The 24,415-nt window shown below is 42.3% G+C and overlaps 1 protein-coding gene and 1 non-coding gene across 2 annotated transcripts; both read left to right on the top strand.

Moving 5' to 3' along the window:
- Nucleotides 1-8,302: 8,302 nt before the first annotated feature.
- On the top strand, nt 8,303-19,799 carry mRpS31 (mitochondrial ribosomal protein S31). Its single transcript, XM_080269287.1, has 8 exons — nt 8,303-8,371; nt 10,524-10,860; nt 11,400-11,514; nt 13,207-13,348; nt 13,827-13,988; nt 17,469-17,695; nt 18,854-19,161; nt 19,297-19,799. Exons 1-7 carry the CDS (start codon nt 8,316-8,318, stop codon nt 19,114-19,116), a joined length of 1,302 nt encoding a protein of 433 aa, XP_080125413.1. The 5' UTR covers nt 8,303-8,315; the 3' UTR covers nt 19,117-19,161; nt 19,297-19,799.
- Nucleotides 8,835-8,953, top strand: LOC145395982 (5S ribosomal RNA). Its single transcript, XR_013896709.1, has one exon. It is a non-coding gene; the product is annotated as a 5S ribosomal RNA (ribosomal RNA).
- Nucleotides 19,800-24,415: the final 4,616 nt, after the last annotated feature.

Genomic DNA, 24,415 nt, shown 5'->3' with positions numbered 1-24,415 from the left:
TTTTGCCACATTACCTGATCATCATTTCTGACTGTTTCTTCCTCTAATGCTATGTAAACTTTGTCCTCCACATTGTCATCGATTGGGGAATCACTCTGGCCCTGAATGTCTTTATTGGCCAGGTCACTGGTAACAGGTGAATTGCTGAGACAATGGCATGCAGGGGGGGGGGAGGTTATGTGGTTTAAGGCATTGTCCCTGCTTGGCATCATGTAGTGGAATAGAGGAAGGTGTCCCGTGTATACGTACGAAAAATCACGCGTGGAAATTGAAAATTGTGCAAATTATGAACCTTGCAATTGTGCAACGTACCAGTACGTCGTCGGGACTGGCAAATGCAAAATGTTGCAACGTATCCATACGTCGACGGGATGCCTCAGGTTAATGCTGTGGAGTTGTAATTTTCTTACTCTTTGATTCAGTCCCTTTATCACTTTGTTCTTATGGCACTGTTTTTCCAGCAAAATTGGTGAGAAAATATTAAGGTGCAGATACCAGACTTAAAGACACCCGACAACAACCAAATTTTTTTTCTGGGGGGAGGTTTATAGACTATTAAGGTTTGTGTACCCGGTACCTAATATTTTATTGAATATAATTAAAATTACCCTAAAAAAGAATGCATAAAAGTCTAGGACTATGTCGGAAAGTGACACAATTGCTGAAGCATTTTCAATTTATTCAACCTTGCACCTCCTTGGAACTTACAAAGACCTTTTTTTCTCATTTATCTGTCTATTGATGGTAAGAAATAACAAGAAAGGAGCCACAGAGAGGGCTGCAAAGCTTAAGAATTAGGCCGGCTACACACGCTCAGTTTTCTGCTCCGGTTTAACTGTGCAGGCCAAAACTGCACAGTTAAATCGGAGCGTGTGGATGAGGAATTATCTGTGCAGTTTTAACTGTGCAAATAATTCAAAATCCTGGCCTGAAAGACATCCGTCGAAGACAGAAAAGTTAACTCACAGATTTGAACTGCACAGTTAAACTGGAGCATGCGGAGGGAAACTTGAAAGTTTGCTCAGTCAGCTCACAGCGTCAGTTGTGGCAAGATGTCTGACATGCACAATTTTTCAAGGGCACTTATAGAGGAATTTATTGAACTATACAGAGCACGTGTCTTTGGAAAATTACCCCCCTCGCGCACTGTAAGTTTTCAGTAAGTGTGTGTGACATGATCAGGGAAAATGCCACAAGAGCTGGCTGGACTCATGCACAAAGGAAAACATTCCCACATATTTTATTTGCCCCAGAAATTGGCTATAATGGTAAAAATTGTATACCATCATCTTCCCTGATGTTTATATGATAAGCTAATAAAAACACAAAACTGATGAGTAAAAGTACTGTGAAAGTACCGAAACGAGGTGAGAGTACTGCTGTTCAACAATGAAAATAACTGCCCTATACTGTAGCACAAAACTTTGCCCACACGATGCAAGAGCTAAGCATATGTCTATATGCAGAATTTCATGATCTTTCACATGGTATTGGTGGGATTCTGACATGACCAATACCTGTAGGTTTTGAGTAAATCGCCAAATATCGCGTGGGTACCCCCTCCCCCCCTGAACTAGAAAATGAGAGAATGCTGACTATTTGAGAGTGTTGGCTTGGAAATAGGCACCCTCCCTTATGACACACCAAATACTGATGCATTTCGTGCTGAAACTTAGTTTTTGGCGAATATTTTTGCCCAGAATGGCCTAATCAGCATCCCTTCTGACCGCCACTGCAAGTGTGTCATCAGTTCCTCTTCAGACTAACCGTTTTGACTTGAGTCATGGTGCGCAAAGGAGTTAAAAGTAAAAACTACTGTGACAGACCAAAAATGATTAGCTTTTGAGAAACTCACTGAAAAGATGTTGCAAACAAATTCATAGCCAAATATGCAAATAAATACCATACCTTGAAGTATTTGTCTTTTAATACAGCAAAGATAGTTCTGCAAGTCTCAGGTATAACTTCACTCAGTGCCTGTGGTGACATCGCTGTTGTGTACTGGAGGTTGCTATAGGATCTCCCTGTTGCCAGAAACCTAAGAGTAGCAGTCAGACATTCGTCGGGAGTAATGGCTTTCCTCATACATGTGCCCTTTTTTTCAATTACAGGAGCAACTAAAGATGAAAGCTGCAATAGTTTTCCTCTGTCATACAAAGGCAACTGTACCAGTCATCAGTTTCTAGTTTGAATTCTTCCAATAGGTTCATGTGAGAAAACTGCTTCCTTTTCAACAGCCAGTTCTTACACCAGACTTTCTTTTATTTCCTCTTTTTTCCCTTGTTTTTAATAGCACACACTACAGAGCCAATGGCCAGAAGTAGGTCTTCACCACTTCCGTCCATCTCCTCTACTGGATAATACTGACCAAAAACTGCGCTGCGTGGATACACTGGCGGGATTCAGTTTTAACTGTGCAATTTTGGCCTGCACAGTTAAACTGGAGCAAAAAACTGAGTGTGTGTAGCCGGCCTTAGTCTCAAGAGAACCTTAATGCAGCTGTTCAAGCTGTTCTGGATGGAAGGATGACTGTTCGTAAAGCTGCCATCGGGTTCAATGTGCCTCACAGCACAACCTTAGAAAGGAGGCAACAACTGAAGGGTTGCACATTCGTCAACCAGGACATCTCACCTCACTAACATGGGAAGAGGAAGATGCAATTGCCCAAAATGTAGCAACTCTTTGGGACTATGGCCTGACATTTGACTCCAAGGAATAAGGAATTTCATCAAAGTACATCTGGACAAAACAGCCAGGATGGCAGTGCCTTTCAACAACAACCTACCAGGGGAGGACTGGGCTGCTGGGTTTTATAAGATGAATTGCCATATTCTTACCAGAAGACATTGTCAGAATATCAGGTGAAAACATGCTGCCATCACCAAAGAGCAAATTCAAGACTACTTTTCCCACCCAGAAGACTCCTTGTCTGGCATTCCTCCATCAAACATCCCAAATAAAAAATGTAGTCCTTCAGTAGGGGAATCAAGTATGCAGGGAGGGTTATGGGCACAAGACTAATATCTCCATCATGTTCGCCAACACTGCGGCCAGGCAAACGCTTGCCCATTATGTTGTCCACAAGGCTGGTCTCATGGATACATGGACTACAGGAGGTGCAAACAACTGTCAATATAACTACATTCTGTAACAAATTTTTTCATAAAATTCATAAAAATTTCAAAAAATTCCATCTAAAGTTTTTTTCAGAACATTTATACTGGACTAAATATTTTAAAACATTAGTTTGTAGAAATAGTTACTGTTTGGCTACGGGGCATTTTAAATGAAAATTTATGGGACTGTCTGAAACTGCCTTGGAGCCATGATTTTCAGAAGTGTTGCTTTAGATAACTGCCAAGTTTTATTTCTTATCATAGAACATTTTCCTTTGCACCATTTTACTCTCAAAAAATTGTTCCAGATCCATGGAATAAATGAGGATCCCATGTTAATTACACCGTGTTCTCTATTGCAAAAAGTACAGTAACCCCTCCAATATCAGGATCAATAGAGCCATCGGTAGGTTCGGATATTGGTTTCGTCCGGATATTGGGCCCCAGCTTATGGACTTGTACTTATGGACCCTAACTCAGAGAAACACCTATACAACTCCCTCCGGACATGCATAGCACCTATTTAACACCCAAATCACACCAATAAGGCACATAAATGACTGAAATAAATGCAAAAGAAACATAAAATGTGGGTTTAGAAGTATGTTCATACATTAATAAACATTCTGGTACTTATGGACTCTAACCGAACCTAACCGAACTCTGAAAAACACATTCCTACTGCACATGCATGAGGTAAGTATAGTATGGAAAGAAGTACAGTATGACACTTTCTGGTAAGTATAGTATGGAAAAAAATACAATATGAAACATTCTGGTAAATATAGTATGGAAAATAGTACAACATGAAACATTCTGGCTACTTACAGCAAGTCCCTGGCCACCTCGATGAATAACCACCTCCTCTCGGACTCTGACAGTAAGAACGATTTCCTGAAGCACTTGCACTACACTCTTCCTGAAGTCTTGCACTGAACTTAGTCACTAACACACAGAAGTCCGTTCTTTTCACAGTGTTCACTTTAGTCCAAATAATGTTCCAGTTTAATTTAAGTGTTGCACATTAACTTTTCCCCAGTTTTTTTAATTTTCCAAAGCCAAAACAAAGAAGGTTAGTTACGTTAAATTTCTTTTCTACTGAGTCTTTTCTCCCAACTTGAAAACCTTAACACAACACACCGTTTTTTTCACTGCACAACACTCAAAATTCCCGTGTGGTCTAGTGGAGAAGTTCTTGCTGTTTATTCACTGTCAGAGCCCGAGAGTATCACTGGCAGGCGTCCAAGGGGTGCATCGGTGGGTCGTGGTGATGGCGTACCGACTACAGGAGACTCTGAAGACAGCCGCAAACTCACGTCGAGCGGTTACTCCACTGTAGCTGGTGTGCTGGGCTGTGGCTCGGAGCATGAGGGCCTGTCTTGGGGAGGCAACGGAGTGGAACCAGGGCTTGGCACAGCGGGGGTCACGGGCCTGAAAAAACTGTCAATCGTTGACTGACGCAAGGACCGACGATTCTGGCGATTGATGATGCGCTGCCGGAATGCACGCACTTCCTCCACAAGTCCCAAGGGCCCCATCTCCCTGTCGCAGTCCGGGTGTTCCAGGTAGTCTAGGACGAACTCTAGATGTTCCCGGAGTGCGCTCAGCTTGGGGATGGCTGGAGTAGTGTCCTGCTGAGCGGAGTCTGCATCATCATCGCCTTCGTCGTCGGAATCTTCAAGTTCGGGACTGACACCAGCAACCGAAGACGCGATCTCTATATCAGACAACGTCTGATACCCAGGATCGCCCTCGTTGTCGTCCAACCACTCACGAACATCGTCCACATCAACATCGTCGCCGTGCGTACGTAGCCGTGCATGGAAGTCATCCACGTCAAACCCTAGGAAATCGTACTCCACATCTGTTCCGAGAAGCAGATGAGACCAATCATTTTCAAGAGTTTTCACAGGGACTTCCTTCCATGCACTAGCCCAGTTGTACAGCGCAGACTTGATGTTGTAGCGGTGAAGGTTTTCCAAAGTCCGCTTGCCTCGAGTGTCACGTCCTTCCCTGCGCTCGTCCTCGTCCTCGAGGACAACCATCACCTCGTCCAGGAACTTCTGACGGTACAGGCGCTTTGTTGCCACAATCACTCCTTGGTCCATTGGTTGAATGAGAGCAGTCGTATTAGGTGGCAGAAACATGCACCTAATACGGCCATTTTCAGCAACCAAGTCCTTGTCGCACGGGTGGGCAGGTGCATTGTCGAGGAGAAGGAGAGCCTTTACCTGGTCGCGAGGAATTCCCAGTGTCTTCATCTGGTAATGTATGACCTCCTTGACGAAGTCATGGTGAAACCAGTCTTTGAAAATCACAGCTGTGAACCATGCTTTCATAGAATGGTACCATATGACAGGAAGGACATCCATCACCCCACGAAGGCACCGAGGCTGCTTTGCACGGCCAACAATAACGGGCTTAAGCCGGTGCATGCCGTTAGCATTGGCACAACACAAAGCAGATATCCGTTCCTTAGAAAGCTTGCGGCCAGGTACACGCTTCTCCGTCTCATCGGCTAGAGTGTTCGTTGGCACCGAGCAATAGAATAGGCCAGTTTCATCAGCGTTATAGACTTGACCGAGAGTGAGGCCCTCCCTGTCGATCAAGCCTTTCACCTTGTGCCGAAACTCATCCACTCCATCCTCGTTAGCGTCCAATGCTTCGCCATGTGCTTTACGGTTAGTAAGGCCATGTATAACTTGAATGCGAAGAGCCAACCCTCGGATGCCTTGAAGTCAAGGGCGTCGTGAAGCCTTGCAAACTTCTCAGCAGCAGCCTTCAGCTCCGTTCCACATACCATCACACCAGCTGCACGTTGTTGTCGATACCAAATCAACGTGGAGCGGTCGATCTCTGCATACTTGGGGGTAAACATAACCTTCCTCTCCACGTTGCGTTTGCTTCTCGACGAGAAGTCAGCCGTGTACTGCATGAGCTTGTCTCGGGAACGCTTGATATCGAACAAAGTCGACCGGGCCAGGTTGAACTCGCGGAGAATACGTGAGGAAGACCAACCCGCATCAACCTTCTCCAATATCTCCCATTTCTTCTCCAGAGTCAACACCACTCTCTTCCTTTTCTCAGGAGGCGGGGCCATCATCACACACACTAAGAGTAGGGCAGAGAGCAGCAGGAGGCCTTGCAGCAAGTACGGCACCACCACAAAAGCGAGCACGTGGGCAGCCATAGCGAACAGCGTAGGTCTTGTCGCGGTGAGAGACAGGCGGGAAGTGTGGAGGATGCAGCGGCGCTCTATCGGGCGTCAGAGGAATGACGAACCAAAACAATGCTCTCACGCGGCGTGCGCGGCAAGTTCAAATTACGGACGGCAAAAAATCGATTTTTTTTTTCAATTTTTTTGGATTTTCGGACCATTTTGGGAATGTTTGATCCCAGGACGATAAGGTCCGGGTAGTGGGGATGTTCGGTTATTGGGCGTCCGGATATTAGAGTGATTACTGTATTTAAAAAGGCCGAAAACGTCTGAAATAGCCCCGTCTGACTGTTATTCAATCATTCAGTGCCCCATCAGGGGTGTAGAGGCTTGGGGCTAGAATGTTCAGTTGTCATTAAATGATAACCATTTACTAGGCAATGAACACAGTCTGTGTGTGTGTGTAGAAAACATAGAAGCATTCAACCCCAAACATCCCTGTTATTTTACCCTTTCTTTCCAGTAATGTATTTCTTACTTTGCTCTTGAATGCTGAGCTATAACAACTGACTAATGGTAGAACATTAGTCACACACAAGTACTATAGTGATCTGCCGCCCAAAGTCGCCCTGCTGTCCACCATTCTCCTTTTCAGGGTCAGGGAAGAGACTGTGGGACGTCTACATAACCAGGCAGATCCATTTCGCACTCATATAAGTGTTAACACATGAAGACGTCCCATTCCAGCACCATAAATTAATAAAATCAGATATGGGCTGAAGTTTACCTACCACGTATAAGCCTAAATTTGTACCACTCCTCAAAAATCACATGAAAATATAAAGGTAACCCAACACCTATATATTCCCCTGAACTGCTATCATTGGTATAAGTACTCACACAAATTTAAATGTACAAAACCAAGAAAAATAGTAAGTAAATAAGAGAGCCATCCAACCTGCAATATGGCGTCCATCGAGTAAACGACTCAAAAACGAGTCTACTATATAATAAATTCAATCATTTAATTATAACATAACAAAATAGGTTTATTGCCATATTTATTCGGAAAATTTTTGTAAACTTTCCACCTAATTCTTTATCCAATATATTAATGATATAAGTAGGCTATACGCACTGCCGAGTGAGCAGTCACGAACGTTTGCGTTTATGACCGTATATGCTCCCGTAAGCAATCATTCTTCTTCTGGGACCTCTTGTAGATGTAGGCTTCCTATTCCCACTGCAGTCGCTTGCATAATATAATGTTAAGTGAAAAGAGGTAGTTGCATGTGCTCATTCATGGGCTCTTGAAAGTAAACATGATGCACTGACACTCATCTATTCATATAAACTCGTTCAGGTTCGATTATGCTCGCCATATTGGAGCACATGACCACTACTATGTTCGCTAGTGTTTGTTCACATTCGTTCGCCTGTTGGAAATCCACTGATATCTTTAGCTACATGTCACTTACCATCGCCCACTTACTCCCCTCCACGTTGACTATTTGCTATTTCTACACTCTCGCTCTTGAAGCAAGAGGGTGTTATGATGTGTTCTTGAATGTGTTTACGCAAGAGGGGTTACTAATGCATATATCGATCAAGCTCGATATAGATCATCTACACGTACAGGCGAGACTCGATGATCGCAACACTTCCAGGGCAGGGGTCACCCTATATTCGCACCTCACAAGGACATATACCGTACTCAAGCTACCCTGACCAACTCACATACAAGGAACTATATACTAATTTAGACCACCAAGCAAAAATACTTTAATACTGCGATTTGTATTGCTATTTCAAGATGTAAGGCGAGTTGGCAATCTAAAGACGAACTCTCCGCTGTTTAGCATGGTTTCGCGTTAAGCCAAGATTCTTTTTTCTACTGAATTTCAGATAATGAGGTTTGTATGAAGCTATATGGTGGTAAAACTATCATTTTGCGGTTAAAAGCGCAGATGGGGTAATTCCTATGCCGATTCGGTAGGTGCTTGCCGAATCCGAATCCGTCGCACGTCATCAAAACAATAACAATGGCTGCTGCCTTACGGCAAAACTCCGCCTTTTCGGTTCGATGGCTGCTCAATGGGTATGTTCTACAACAATTTATTATACACAGTAGAGAATTATGCTCATAAAATACTGTTTGTGAAAGCTCTGAACAGGGTGCCTGCCGTTTGATACAGCATGGGGTCGCCCTGGCCTTGCCTAATGTACCGGAACAATGGTCGTCGATTTATTATTGCAGGAAGATTTTCTGAATAGTTACGTGACTTTGGGGATATTTTTATGATTTTGAACAGTCATGCTGCTTGGTTATGTTAGTTTGATTCGATGGAGTAGTTTAGCTAGGTTAGTTTAGGTAGAGTACCAGTAGGTCAAGCCACGATATATAGACGAAGAGGGTTAATCCATCACAAGCCTTGACTGTCTGAAACCAATTTACCCTCACATGCTTAACCATCTTTGTCACTGCCAGACTTGGGAAGTGCCAACATGCTGAGTGTATTATTTCAGAATTATGCCAAAATAATGGAGAATATGTTGATTCTGCCAACGGCCATACCACGTTGAGTACACCGCTTCCCATCCGATCAGCGAAGTTAAGCAACGTTGGATCTGGTTAGTACTTGGATGGGTGACCACCTGGGAACACCAGATGCTGTTGGCATCCCTACGTGTCAAGTGGGGTTGGTGGAGGATTAGTGTCCCTCCCTGTAAAACAATTAACTCTAAGCCCTTGGCCACCCCGTCTGGGATACATGGCATCTGGCAATGAATGAATGAATGAATGTTGATTCTGCATGTATATGTCAATTATTGTGGCTGCATTAACTTAAATTCACTCACCCCCACCCCAGTGGGTGATGTGTGGAAATCTGAAAGGAAATTTCACTAAATGTGGTGCTCTCAACTTTTAGACCCACAGCCACATGATGACCATGAGGCCTTACTCTTAAAGTTGTTTAATCAACTTGATAGTATATTGCAAACTATAATAATAGTAGCACAATGTCATATGAAATCCCACAGGTTTATTTCTCTGCCCTCTTTATATGGCTTCCAGATTTACCACTGCTTCTTACTAATAGTTTTTATCAGTAAATTTTTCCCTGCATTTACCTCACCATAAACCCTGCATTACCACAGGTCCTCACTGACAGTGAGGACCTGTGGTAATGTAGGGTTTATGGTGAGGTAAATGCAGGGAATAGAAGTATTTCCACTGGAAAATGATAGCTAAAGTCAAATAATCAGAAAAACCTTGTTTTATCCATACCTAACCACATCTACACTGACTTGGGGACTTCATCCCCCAGACCTCCCAAAACTAATCTAACCTCATGTAACCAGACTAGACCACATACAAGAGAGAGCTAATTAAGTGATTTTAAGCATTAATCCAACTTCATACACCCATACTATATCACACCAAACCTCATCAACTGTTCCAATCCGACATTTTGCCTCTGTATTTTTTCCAGTGCCTGCATCTCTCTTATTGCTAATATCCAAAGGAAATAGCATAGGAAAAAGTTGTTGCTGTTGGTGAGAGGAACCCACAGAAAACACACAAAACTGCTTGTCTGTGTTTGCCTGTAAAAAAAAATATATACCGGGAATATATAATCATTTCACTATGTTTCATTCATTTACAGTGAACAGGTTTTTTTCACATTTATTCAGATTATGTGTTCTACCTGTTTATTTGTTAGAATTCTGTTCCATTACATTTTCATCTTCCCACATATGGTACTTTCCTCTTCAACATAAAGACTTTCATTTATTCTTATATCCCAACATAATCACTTCTTTACATATTTATTTATTCTTACATCACTTCTCACTGATCTGCAAAACCTCCAATTTAGTTACAGATTTCTTGTATAGGTATCAGGTCTTTTCTTATATCTGACTGGATTTTCTCTAATTACCATACTGTAGTTTGATATACGCCTATTGAAAATTTTAGGATTCCAAAGATTCGAATTATGCGTGAATAACTGTGCAGGCAATTTCACCAGGTATGCTTTTGATAGCTCTGCCAGTTTTCTGTTTCTTTTTCCTATGTTGGAGTGATGACAGTAATAATGATCAAAGAACTGTACTGAATAAAATGAGTCCCTAACCTACTTTTTTTTGTGGGGGGGGGGGGTAGAATAATGGTGAAGACGATGATGATGACCAAAGAAATTTTACAACTAGTAAGTACAATAATACGCAATGATTCTATTCCACAGGTACAGTTTACGGCCATATCAGTTCACACGTACATTATGCAAGGTGCCTTCTGAAGGATCATCGCCAGCAGACAGCAGTACAGGATCAAAGGCAGAGAATAAGTTAGCTGAGGAGGAAGTGAGCTCAGCAGCCAGGCAGGGAAAGGAGAGTAGTGTGGAAGAAAATGAAGCCAAGTTCAGGGAGGAGAAACAAGAGAGGTTGGAAGCAGTGGAAGGTAATAAGGCTGCAAGTGAAGGGCTGGGTGAAGCCCAGGAAGCTTTGGAGGAAGGTGCAAAGACGGACAAGAGGAAAGCAACTCAACAGAAACTACGCAACTTGCTCACTTCACTAGCTTCTGTAAGATATTCCCTCAACCCCTTCCCTGTCCCCTCAAAAGAGGATAGTGGACTGGAAAAGATGGGTAATTTGAGCCAGTAGTCCATCAGTTCCATGTCCAGGTGACCCTGGGGCCACAACAGCAACAATATATACCTAGTTGCTTGAAAATTATAGGCTGTGATAAATACACTAGATTTAACATGCAGTCCAAGTATTTTAATGTATGGCACTTGTTATGCCCAGTAGTATGGTGCAGCTGTCAGTGACATTCATTAATGTTACATACAGTATTACTGTTCTTAGTTGTGATATGGTAGCAATTTTCCTTCAGTGTAAACACCATTTGGAAAAATTCCTGCCACATTAAGGTAAACAAACTGTAGTAGAAAGAAAGCCTGAGATGTATATTCACTCACACAGTAATCACAGGCTGTTCTGCCATTATGCAACAGGAAATAAAGTGAAAAACCATGAAAATCGCTGCCAAGTTGGTAATCAAACTGTAGTAGAAGGAGAGCCTGAAAAGTATACTCACAGACATTGTAATTGTACTCCAGGTTGACCCAATCCCCACGGAGCCGGGTGTCCAGCTGTCCCGGCCAAAACCTCGACAGAAGCCACCAAGGGGCAAGAAGGACGAGGAACCATCTCAGCTGCCAGAGTCACAGATTGGTCGGTAACCTGTTTCAAATAGACAGAGCTTTAGGATTTTGTTTTCTTAAATAAATAAATAGTATAAACTATGCCTGTTTCCCAGTTTTTCCTACTGTGCAATATTTCAGCTTCAGGATTCAATGGTACAGTAGTAGTAGTTGCAATTTCAACCCCAGATTCATCTGAATGTGTACCTGGTGAACTGCAGACTGAAGTTACTAGTACTGGTACCATCCTCCTGCAGCTCACCATCCTCCTTTCGAGGGATAGGGAGGGAGCTGAGGGACATTTATATATGCAGGCAGCAGAGCAGCTAGGTGATATTGGTGTCACCAAAGCAGGACATCCTTATCCAGCACCAATACAGAGTTCGGATGTTTACATGCTGTCTGTTTGTTAATTTTTCTGCATGGTTAACTTGAAGAAAAATAAACTTCACTTTTGCCTGTGCTGTTACTGTTACAAGGTGTTATACATAGCTGTTAATGATAAGGTCATTGGTTAATCTTGATCTTAATACTATATGTAGTGATGGCCCACCAGCACCTTCTGGGTGGGTTGGCTTTCCATATTACAGTTGAAGGTGTGGCATGTTGAAGGACTGCTAGGCCCCAGGGAAAGTAAAGGGAAATCTGTGTCTTGAGTCAGACTTTGGGGGATAAACAATCTGTAATGCTTATCTGATACTGTCAGGCTGTGTGTTTTAATGTAACAAGTTACAGCAAATATTGCTCAGAATTTGTATGTAAGTGCAGTATTAGTGGTGGTTTTTATATTCTCTTGTGGTGTGAAATACTGTAAGCATTTTAAATATGTACATGAGCTGCATTAGAGACATTTTCCAGGTGTTATGCTCTTCAGGAATTTATCAGTGAAAAGTAGGTAGCCTAGGCTACTACACTGTGCCGTATTATGTGTTCTTGAGCCAGCATTTTTATTTACCAGTACTGTTTAGTCTCAAAGACAGCTACAAGTGTTTAGAATAGAAGTTGAAACTAGAAGGTAATACCTCTCGTACCCTCCTCCCTGCCTATTTTGGCATGGGAATATGATTGTCAAACTTTCACTTTTGGTACAAGGAATTACGTAATACCTATACTAAAGTAAGAAAATAAGAGATGGGACCCCTTTCTCCTTCCTTTGCTGGCTCCAAATACACTTGAGAGTTATGTACAAAGCTTAGTAGCTTGGTGATTATGTGCTACGTCTGTGTAGCCAGCATGGTAGCTTGGTGTTTATGTGCTAGTCTAGCTAGCAAGCTAGCTTGGTGTCTTAACCTGATCAGTCTGACGACCCAGCTTCTACTTTATTCTTGCTACTTCAGGTTATTTTATTCAGTTTACAGAGAGATGTCAGTTTGTGAAGGAAGTAGTGGAGACTGTTTTTAATGCTGTCACTACAGATGGTCTCTTTGTTCCTCAGTAAAATCATCAGGAGGAAGCAATAATGCAGTAAATACAATATAAGCCTATTACAAGCAGGATTCTGAGGGGCTTGAATGGTAACTAAATGAGGTGGTGGCTCATTTAAATGGACAGACTTTTGGGTAGTTTTTTCCTCTACTGGGTTTGTCTTGCTCTCTGGACCCTACCTCACCTTATCTTTTGGTAGGAAAAGAGGTCTGGTTCATGAATGATGAATGGATGGATATACTGTGTGTCACTGTGATGAATGAGTCAAGATATTTTGGTATTGTAATGATACCCCCAGATCCTGAGCTGGTGGCTGCTACTAAAGAGGTTGCTGAGAGCCTTGGAGGAGATGTACAGACGACAGAATCTGAGCTGCTTTCCACCCTTCGCCTCCATTCCTCAGATGCGCCCCCTCCAGACAAGCCCCCTACCAGACTCAGGCAAGTGTAGCCAAGAGAGGTTTAACTGCTTCATTATGGTTGTTGTTGAGGCCCCAGGATCATTCTGATGTGAACTTGGTGGAGTGCAGGCTGAAATGCTCTCATCCTGCAGTCCACCATCCTCCACTGGGGGAATGGGGAGGGAGTTAAGAGATGTCTGTATAACTGGGCAGTGGATCCAACCAGTTATATCTGTGCCACCATCTGAAGGCATCCCTCCCTAGCATCTTCACAGCACTGTCCACCACCCTCTGCCTTCGTTCGTCAGACACAACTTCTCTAGATAAGCCTGCCACCACTCTCAGGCAAGAGTAACAAAGAAATGGTTTAGCCACTTCTGTATGGGGATGTCTTTTTTTTTTTTTTTTTTTTTCTGGCTATGGCCTGATAATTGTACTTGTTTTATGAGAAGTTTTTTAACTGGAGGGAGATGAGAATGATGACATTAATGATGGTGACAGTGACATTATGTTTGCAGTGACCTGTTTGTGGGGATGAAGGTAGAGAAAAGCCCAAGTGAAACAACAGCACCAGTACAACAGAAGGGCCCTGATCGTATGTCAGACTCACAGAGGCAGCCTGGGCCTCCCACCCGGCGCAGACGAACCCCTAGCTATGCTCCAGGCTCACCCATCTCAAGGTTGGTATGCATTCTTCCCATGTACTGTTACAAAAGTTTGCTGACACTTCCCTCTTGGCTCTGTCACTGAGGATGCTAAATGAAAGTGAAAGGCCAGATGATTTCTTGTAGTGCAGGATATTGTTTACTACACTGTGTGGTAACCAATTACAGTAACCAGTGCACACCTGGTAGTCTGGTGGATTAATGTGCTCAACCTACAAAACCCATAATAGTTTACATCCAAGAGATTATTGGGGTTTGTTGCATCCATAATACCAGTAAGGGATGAGCAGATGGTCACTTGTACTGTACATGTTAGGACTAAGTAGCCTAGCACCCGGGCATATAAGCTTTTGGTGAAATAATGAAGGATTGCATGGCAGAGGAACAGACAGCAGCATGAAGCACCAACAAAAGAGCTTTAGAAGGAAGGATGTTCTTTGGTGATCAAGGAGGAATACGACGTAGGAAAAGCAGGACACAATGCTGGTATTGGGTTGCCAGCAAGTATTTACTAATAATAATTCAGTCTCAAAAAAGTACTCTAAATTTCCTTTTCTGTCAATACATTTTGAGGTAATGGACTAGCTTTTCATATATATAAGTCTGCTACAACAAGTTTAAAGTTAATGCATTGTGAATTTACTGATGAAGTAATGCCATTTCTTCACTTAAAAGTTGTTCATGATTCATTATAGTTTTTTATCATCCATCATGAAGCAGACACTTCTCTTACTTACATTAGTTTCATTTACAGCAGCATTTTGTCAGCACATACTGATATCTTGTACTTAACTCCCTCAGTCCAATTACATATTTTATATTTTATTCTCCCATATCCAGATGGTTTTATTCAACTTAGGAGAGACCTTTCAGACTTGAGGGGTGAGATATAGCCTTCATGAACCCCTACACTATGAGATGCCTTTTGTAAGTTGAATAAAGTTCCTGCAGTGTGAAAGAGTAAAACATGAAAATACATCATCATGAATGGAGGAGTTAAGTGAGGACTGACTCAGGTTCCTTTCATCCTATTCATTACCATTTTATTTTTGCATATGGCTGGTTAATATTCTGATATACCATTATTTAAAAAAATGTTTAGCACCTCTTGGATTTGATAGATGTAAAAACGAGCGAGTTCTCTTAATGTAAATAAATCTGTTAAGCTATTTTTGGTTCACTCTAACTAGATGTAAAATTGCCATCTCTCCATCTGTACTGCTGAGGTATAACAATTTATTAACACTAGAAAATGTGGTAACCATAGGGGTATTTGCCTTCTTAGTGTGACTGGTAAAATATGTGGTAGAATACTCATTGATAGGGTTAGGCATATGACAGAGGAGCTAGTTGGAGAAGAACAAGGGGGATTTAGGAAGGGAAAAGGGTGTGTAGATCAGATATTTGTTCTAAGATGTTTAGTGGAGAAGTATCTAGAGAAGGGAAGGAAAGTGTATGCTGCCTTCATGGACTTGGAGAAAGCTTATGACAGAATAGATAGGCAAGGTATGTGGAAGGTATTAAGAATATATGGAGTGGAGGGGAAATTGTTGAGTGCTGTGAAGAGTACGTACGAGGGAGCTAGGGCTACGGTGTGAGTGGATGGTGAGCTGAGTGAGTTCTTTGATCTCAATGTGGGACTGAAACAGGGGTGTGTGATGTCTCCATGGCTGTTTAATATATATATGGATGGGATTGTAAAGGAGGTGCAAGGTAGGGCAGTGGATGTGGGGCTGGCCCTAATGAATGAGGGTGAGATTTGGAAGCTTTTGGTGTTGCTGTTTGCTGATGATACAGTATTGTTGAGTGAAGATGAATGGGAGTTGCAAGGTTTGGTGAATGAATTTGGGACAGTGTGTAGGAGGAGGAAGCTGAAAGTTAATGTAAACAAAAGTAAAGTTATTGTGTTTGAAAGGAATGAAGTCACAGAGTGTGCAGTGAGGTTGGATGGTGAGGATATGGAGAATGTGAGTGCATTCAAGTACTTGGGTAGTGTGATGAGTAAGGATGGAACTTTGGGGGATGAAATACGTGAAAGGGTACAGCAGGGAAGGAAGGTTGTTGGTACACTGAAAGCAGTGATGAGAAATAGGGAGGTGAGTATGGAAGTTAAGAAGTCACTGCATGATGGTATTGTGATCCCTACCCTGACGTATGGAAGCGAGGCATGGACCTTGCAAGAGGGGAACAAGTCAAGAGTGAGAGCAGTGGAAATGAGTTACTTGAGAGGAGCATGTGGAGTGACGTGGAGGGACAGGTTGACGAATGAAGAAGTGAAGGAACGTTGTAGGGTAGATGTGAATGTGGTTGAGAAGATTAGGAGAAATACACTGAGGTGGTTTGGACATGTGGAGAAAATGGAGAATGAAAGACTGACTAAGAGGGTGTATGTAGGTGAGGTGGAGGGAGGGAGAGGGAGGGGTAGACCGAGGATGAGGTGGAGGGATGGAGTTGAGAGGTATATGAGGGAGGGGGGGGTGAGTTGGGGGGAGGGTAGTCAAATGGTGGGTGACAGAGTGACTTGGAGGCGTTTTGTCTGCGGCCACCCTTTGCGGGATTAGGGCGTCGGGCTATAGATAGATAGATAGATAGAAAATGCTGCTAGTCATGAAATGTTATGAAGAAGATGTACAGCTGAGGTATTGTCTTATTCTGCTAATGATCTGTGAGAAACAGTGCAAAAGGATGAAAAGCTTGCCTAGGTAAAATGAACGAACTATAGTGCCTCAAAAAACAGAGCTCGCTATATATGACTTCGTGCAATTAAGTACTACCGGTAATAAATACAAAGAAAAATATCTGCATTCTTAATGACAGGTGGCTAATATATACTTATGCTTCTTCCATGTTTCAGAATTATTCATTCATTCATTCATTCATTGCCAGATGCCATGTATCCCAGACAGGGTGGCCAAGGGCTTAGAGTTAATTGTTTTACAGGGAGGGGCACTAATCCTCCACCAACCCCACTTGACGTAGGGATGCCAACAGCATCTGGTGTTCCCAGGCTGTGCAAAATGTTCAGGATGAATTACCATGTATGGAAGAACACATGACAAGGATTAAGCATCCTTTTTCTAACTCAGTAGTCAACAGATTCACCCCAACTGGGATGTATATGTGAAGGGCTTCCACTTTATAAGGCATATTAGAAATACGAAAAATAATGTAGATGGCTAGCTCTGTGAGGTGGAACCAGGCTTCTGAGGGCTTGAAGGACATACGAGTAAGGGTGTGGACGATTTCATTGGGCATGCATTGATAGTTCTCTCACTGGTGAGTAAGAGGGCAGGGTTTGAGAGACAAGTTGCCTGGTGGTGGGTATAGCAAGTGTAGTTCGACACAGCCTTCAGTTATCCCATCACAACCAGAAGTCAACACAAAATTGCATAAACTTGTGTAGAGATAGGAAGGATAAGTCAGTAAAACACATCACCAGCTGTATGGAACCAATAACCTTTGTATAGTCAGTAGGCATCATTTTCTTCCCAGCAGAACTGTCACTCGTGTGGACCTATTGGGTGCCAAGCCTCTTGGGATATTTGGAGAAAGGGCAGACAAGAGCTCTGACCCTTCCTTCTCAGCTTTAGAAGTATGGGAGGCAGCACATCAAGAGGAACTAAGACACAGCATCTCACACCCGCCTGAGAATACTTTTGAGGAAATGATTCAGTGGACCAACCAGGGCAAACTCTGGACCTTCCCAATTGATAATGAAGTTGGTAAGGGTGACAGAAGGTGGTAAAGGTGTTGGTAGAGATGGTAGATGTTGGTAGCGATGTTGGTAAGGTTTGTAGAAATTTGTAATGAAGTTGGTAGGGAAGGCAGGAGGTAGTAATTATGTTGTACTGGTTGGCAGTTAAAGACTTACGGTACTGGTATATCCAGATACTGATTTTATGTTTATTGTTAAGGGACTGCAGTTCAACCTGACTTGTACCTCTCTTTACCTAAGAGTTGATAGTATGACTGTAAGGATGGCAGAATGAAATTGAATTGGGTTTTACTAAAGAAGTTTGGTAATATATCGGTATACAGGCAGTCCTTGCCATAAACTAGGGGTATGGTCTGAAAACCACGGCTTTGTCATTACTACTGAGTAGTAATGGTAGTAGTTTTAGCCAAAAAATGTGAACCCAGTGAACTGCACAATGAAGCTGCTCTTCTCTGACAGTTTACCATCCACCTTTTGAGGGGATAGGGAGGGAGTTGAGGGATTTCTGTATAGCTAAGCAGCAGAGGTCAGCTATACAGCTATATCAAAGCTACTGCATGAAGGTGGCCCTCTCCATCATACTGTTATTGATAATTAGGAGACTTTGCAGATCAGGCTTACTAGTAGCAACAGAACTTTCACAGCAAATTTTTTTGTGCCTTACCTTGGACCTAATGGCAGAAGAGATAATAAACAAAAGGTAGCTTTAAACGAGGACTTGATACATTTGTATAGTGAGGCACAGTACAGGTATTTCATATCACTGAAATATGGGATAGGATATGATGATGGTGATGACAGTGATAATATGATGCAGGTTATGAGATAGGATAATGATACTGAGATATGATGATAATGCTTATTCTAATGATCTGCTAGGATGATGGTGTTCAGATTAAGTGAGGTGATGATGATGCCAGTGATAATAATTATGATGACTGACAAGGAGAGTGTATGTGAGTGAGGTGGAGGGAGGGAGAGGCCAAGGATGAGATGGAGGGATGGAGTGGAGTGGTATATGAGTGAGAGGGGTGTGTGAGCTGGGAGCAAGGCAGTGAAATGGCAGGGGACAGGGCAGCATGTGTTTGTGGCCACCTCTTATGGGATCAAGGCGTCTGGCAATAGATAGATAGTCAGATAGACGATTCACCCCCACTTTTTACAGGTCTTGAGTCCGAGAAGAGCATCGGTTTCCATGAACATGTCTTCCTAGAGCGACACTTGGCTGACTGGTGTCCTAAGAGAGGCCCCATCCGACACTTCATGGAGCTGGTGTGTACAGGGCTTTCCAAGAACCCGTACCTCACCGTCGAACGCAAGCGAGCCCACATCGAATGGTATCGCAACTACTTCTCTGAGAAGGAACAGTTGCTGAAGGATCTTGGTGCCCTTGAACCTTCACAACAAAAAGTACAGAGCCCAGTGTGATAGGAGGCTGGTTGTCATTTGAACCTTGGTGTCTGCCAATGAAAGGTTAGTGATGGGTGTATTGTAACCCTTCAGTTTGAAGAATAAAATGATGATGATGATAATGATGATGATGATGATGATGTTGTGAAGGAATTAATATCTTGTAAACTGTGGTGTAATTTTCTTCTTTTTCCACAGGTGAGAAGACAGATCAGGTAGGGCAGATGACAGTGGATGAGGGGGCAGCTCATACCAGCAACACACAGCACCACAAATATAACAACCACCACCACCACCACCACACACCATCAGAAGCCATCACCACCACCATTATTTCTATTACCACACACTACCATAACCTTAATGACTACCACAGCCGCCATCACCACCACCATTTCTATTGCCACACACCACCATAACCTTAATGACCACCACACTACCACAGCCACCATCAACCCCACCAACACACACTCCAGTGACAACCACCACCACTACTCCATCACACAGTACTCTCTGCTGTCACCACCACCACCATACTTTACAAAATTCACCAACCACACTGCTATAATCATTACAGACAGCAACCCTCAACCCCCACACTTCCAAATAGAAATGTACAAGAGAATGATAATGTGTAATGGGCAAAGTGCTGAGGAAGACGGTAGAAGTCCTCTTGTTCCTCAATAATTTGTAAATAAAACTCAAACTGTATGTGGATTTTCTCTCCCATCCTTTTTTCTTCCAGCAAATATATGCACTGGCATATTAAACAACAGAACAGTAAGTGGTGGCGACCATCATCCACTCACTTACAGTGCTACCTACTCTTCCTTCACCTTTATCATTTTTTTTGTCTGCCCTCCCCTCCTCTCTTTGTTTCCCTCATCTTTTTGGTCACTTTTTTTTTTCTCTCTCTCTCTTCTTTCTGAGGAATGTATGTGGAGTACAGAGAGTGGATAGGTTTCAAAATAATGTGATTCGTGAAAAATGTGGAGGAAGTTGGTGGACACCAGAACTGAAGACAATGTACTGGTCATGAGGAGAGAATGGATAACAATAGAGTGGTGAAAAAGGTATATCTGAGGAACTCTGAAGGAGGGAGGAGGTGAGGTAGGCCAAGGAGAAGCTGGACAGATATGGTGGATGAGTGTGTGAGGAAGCGAGGTTGGAAGTCGGTGAGGCTGGGGAACTGACGAGATCTAGCCGGCTGGATGAATGTTGTGAGGTGAAGTGCATGATCAGAGATTTGGCACCCCTTTTAACGTGGCAGCGATCGGATTGACGCAATCGGATATGTTTATGTGAAGCTACAGGACGTGGTGAATGTTTTCGGGGTATCCGATAAAGCCAGGATTCCGGGGGCTTGAATGATGAGTGAATGGATGTGTGACCCATTGGACTGAGCAAATTTGGGCTGTCTGGACATTGCTACTCTCCACCCTGCCCTAGGGTGGGAAAGGAGGTCCAGATGATGATGATGATCATACTCTCTCCTTTTCTGGTGGCCTTACACTGAGCGACAAGCCTAATGGTTTCCTGTTAGCCAGGAAACCATTTATAACTGGGTGGTAATTATATAACTAACCCATACTTGTTTCCAAGTTCGATGGCGGAGGATTAGTGCCCCTCACCGTAAAGCAATTAAAGACAAATGGCCATCCTTTACGGGACTATGGCATCTGGGTCTAGACAGACAATGGCTCTAACTCCTTTCCACTGCTCTTCTTTATGATTAACATCATACCCAAGTGTTATTCCCATGCCACAGTCTAAATATGTTACTTAGCCTGTGTCTCATGCCACAGCTCAGTACGGTACTCAAGACGGAGATGGAAATTTTGCATTACTACATAACTGAAGACCTCCGTGAGATCGACAAACGTAAATAAAAAGATTTTAATGAATTTGATTTTTTTCGACGGACGTTTATAAAAGAACATTTGCTTTGAATAGCATATGCTATAATGTAGGCATATTGGTTTTATATATACAGTAGTGTGTAAAAAAAAAAAAAAAACGAAAAAACTGGATTCAGAGCTTTCGTTTCCTCGCCTTCTGATAGTCTCCTGTTGTTATAAATGATATGCTGACCATCACATTACTATACATTTCACCCAAACTTCATTCAGTCTGGAAAAAATTGTTAGAAAGGCTTGTGGTAGTGACAACTGCCGCGCTGTCCCATGCATAGAAATAGTCCACGGTACGGAGCATAATAATGGCACTCATTTTCCTCGTTACAGAAAAATTACTCGTGTGTTGCATACATCAACTTTTTCTACATTATGTTTTTATCCTTTAGATATATAAACAATGCACATAACGTACTTACAACTGAGAATTTAAACACAAGATCAGGAACAAGCCTTTCGAGATACTCCACACTCAACTAAGGGGGCTCTTAGGGGGTAACGTATCTATAAATTTGGGCTCAGTGTTCCTCAGCATAATAAAGACGACCGCAGAGTGTAAAAAATTTGACACGGATTTCAATGGTACCTATTCAGTTACAGATGTAGCTTTTTTTTTTTTTTTTTTTTTAGGACTATACCTTTTCATCGCCACCCCACCTTACCACCAGCCTCTCTTGTAGTGTATTTCTCATTTTTCAATGCTAGAGATGGTAGCCTAGTACGAGGACTATCGTCGGTGGGGGTTCCATTGGGTGATATAGGTTCAGCTAGTCCTGTTGAATTTTTTATAGCCTAGGAAGTTTATGGGAGACTTCCTTATGAGAAAGGGGTTAATAAATGCTATACTCTAACTCCTCCAGGGGGGCGCGGTAGCACAGTGGTAGCGCGCTGGACTTGTAATCGGGGGATTGCAAGTTCGAGCCTCGCCCGGGCTGCCGTGCCAGGAGGGGTAGCTCCCTCCTGTAACCCTAGCGGGGCTACATAGTCCAATACAGGGCTTAGCTCGGGGAACTCCATTTCTCCCATTTCTAACTCCTCCAGGTAATTGATAATAAAAACTCTCGCCAAATGTGCATGCTAATAGAAATCGAGTGTATGATTAGGGGTGGGAGCCCCCATTATCTGTATTGATGTTCGTGGTCTTTTTTTTTTTTTTTTCCTAATCAGTCTAAGGGCTTTGCACTTAGATTTCGCCGACGAATCTCAAACTCTTGAAATTGATGTCATACTCATGGATCTTGCAGAAGTGTCAAGAGACCTTGCTTGTCGGGGACACATTATTTCTTAATGCTGCAGCCAGTATTTTGAGTGTTTATTCAACTTTTCTTTAGTATGTGTAATCCCTACCTACAGTACTGTACTTTTATTTTGTCCCTGTTGTGAACTTGTTTCCTCACAATCAACATTTTTTGAAGTAGCAACAAGTTCAGTGGCGCTGTACTGTCAGATGGGGTTTAGGGTATTAGCTGGTTCTATTAGTTGACTATAAACGTTACTAATTGGTTCCTGAAAGATTTAATTGCTACTTCATTTCCCTCCTCCCACCTATTTGTAGTCATCATTTTAAGCTTTTTGCCTTTTATTGTATTTTAGTTCCATTACCACCTATTAACCTGATTTTGCCAGTTTCAAGTACAGTATACCGTAAGAACTGAACAGGAAAAAAGGTGATGGACTGGAACAAATCCCTGACATAATAAAGACTGACATATTGCAGAGAGTAATAAAACATGGCTGAAAATATCTATTGGGACACATAATAAGGTTACGAGAAAATGTATACAGTTTTATGAAGATTTATTTATAGTCTATTGATGATACCACAAAGTACTTTTCCTTTATGCATAGTTCTCATGTGCTCACAGGGAGATCAAGGATGGGCTTTCATGTCGTATAGTCATGTAAAGTACTGCATTAACCCTAAGGTACACTATTTTTGATGCCTCATGGTACAGTGGGTTGGGGTGCTCCAATTCGGATGACCCATAAAGTTCTAATGCCAATTGATGATTGGCATACTGCTCATGTAATCCTACTAAGGGATGAATAGCTGATGTCCTGATGTCTGTAGTGAGTGACCTAGACATGGGCACCTACACTCCTGAAGGGGTAATAACTGTACTGAATTGGATGATGGATAGATGGATGGATAGATGGATTGATGAGGGCCGCAAGTTCAACCCCTCCACTATGGCAATGTCTTTTCTATTATACACTTGTTATCCAGATGATTTTACTCAGCCTAGGGTACATTTTTCAGACTCTTGGGCCTGTTTTCTCAGCGGGTAAAGAAACTCTCTAGTACCTTTTCCTTTGTGATTTACTTTTGGATATGACTGGTTAATGTCCTCTCATTATGTTATTCATGCAAAGTATGGTGATGTCTGAAGGATTTATATAACACAGAATAGAATAGTAAGGTATAATAAGCAAAATAAACTACTTAAGAAAAGATGTTAGGGAGCTTTCTAAACTGATGACAATATGGGCCTAGGAGCTATACAGTATCTAATCTTTTTAATACTGTACTGTACCTCCATTACTAAGGCATTCTCATAAGCAAAATAAACCTCTCTGCCCTGACATACAGTAAATTATTATCCCCAGACTACTTTGTTCATATTTTGGAGAAACCTTTTACACTGTGGGAATTAAATACAGCACAGCCTTCTATAACCCCTAGATCCTACACTCCTCATGGGACAACATTGGATTGGATGACAGATGGATGGATTGACTCCTAGAATCCATGTGATGCAATTTTTAGAGTACTGTTTTGTTACATAAAGAATTAAATTCAACTTTAAGGTCTCCATACTGAAGTGCTTTGCAAATGTACAGAATATCTAACCTCTCTAGTTGGCAGTCTATCATTAAGCTGAATAAAATTGTCAAGGCAGCAAGAATAAACTAAAGAAGGATGTCACCTGGTTTCATGGGGCTCTCTTAGGTTGGGATGCAGGGTAGTAACGAGAATACAATATAAAGTACACTGCTCTTCACCATTAGTGGCTCTCCTACACTCTTTTTACTCTATTTTGGCCTAAAACTGCCATTTCTTTTTCCTGAATGCTTACTTGTATCAACAGATGAACCCTACATTATGATGCCTAACTGAGGGGATTACTGTACAAGACTATTAATATCTCATATGTAAAATTAAACTGTAAAGAAGCAGTATTAGACAGTCTCTTAAGCTGACAAGAAAATAGCTTTTAGTGCTGGTTTGCTTCCAGGATGGTGGGTAACAAATGATTTGATAATAATGGTGGTGATGGAACTGATTTGGTAATAATGATGGTGATGGCCATTACTTGGTAATAATGGTGGTGATGGTGCTGATTAGGTAATTATGGTGGTGGTGATGGCAGTGATGGTGATACCGGTGATGAGGGTGATGATGG

Source organism: Coenobita brevimanus, chromosome 33 (genome assembly GCF_032717465.1).
Source record: "Coenobita brevimanus isolate Jiangsu-jjx chromosome 33, ASM3271746v2, whole genome shotgun sequence".
Lineage (NCBI taxonomy): Eukaryota > Metazoa > Arthropoda > Malacostraca > Decapoda > Coenobitidae > Coenobita > Coenobita brevimanus.
Note: the sequence above shows the minus strand (reverse complement) of the source record. Positions and strands in the feature narration are given on the sequence as shown.

Coding starts and splice junctions, on each gene's coding strand:
- mRpS31 (XM_080269287.1), top strand. CDS start 8,316: ATGGCTGCTGCCTTACGGCAAAACTCCGCCTTTTCGGTTCGATGGCTG. Junction 13,349..13,826: donor AAGCCCCCTACCAGACTCAG/GCAAGTGTAGCC, acceptor TTATGTTTGCAG/TGACCTGTTTGTGGGGATGA. Junction 13,989..17,468: donor CCAGGCTCACCCATCTCAAG/GTTGGTATGCAT, acceptor TCTTCCCAGCAG/AACTGTCACTCGTGTGGACC.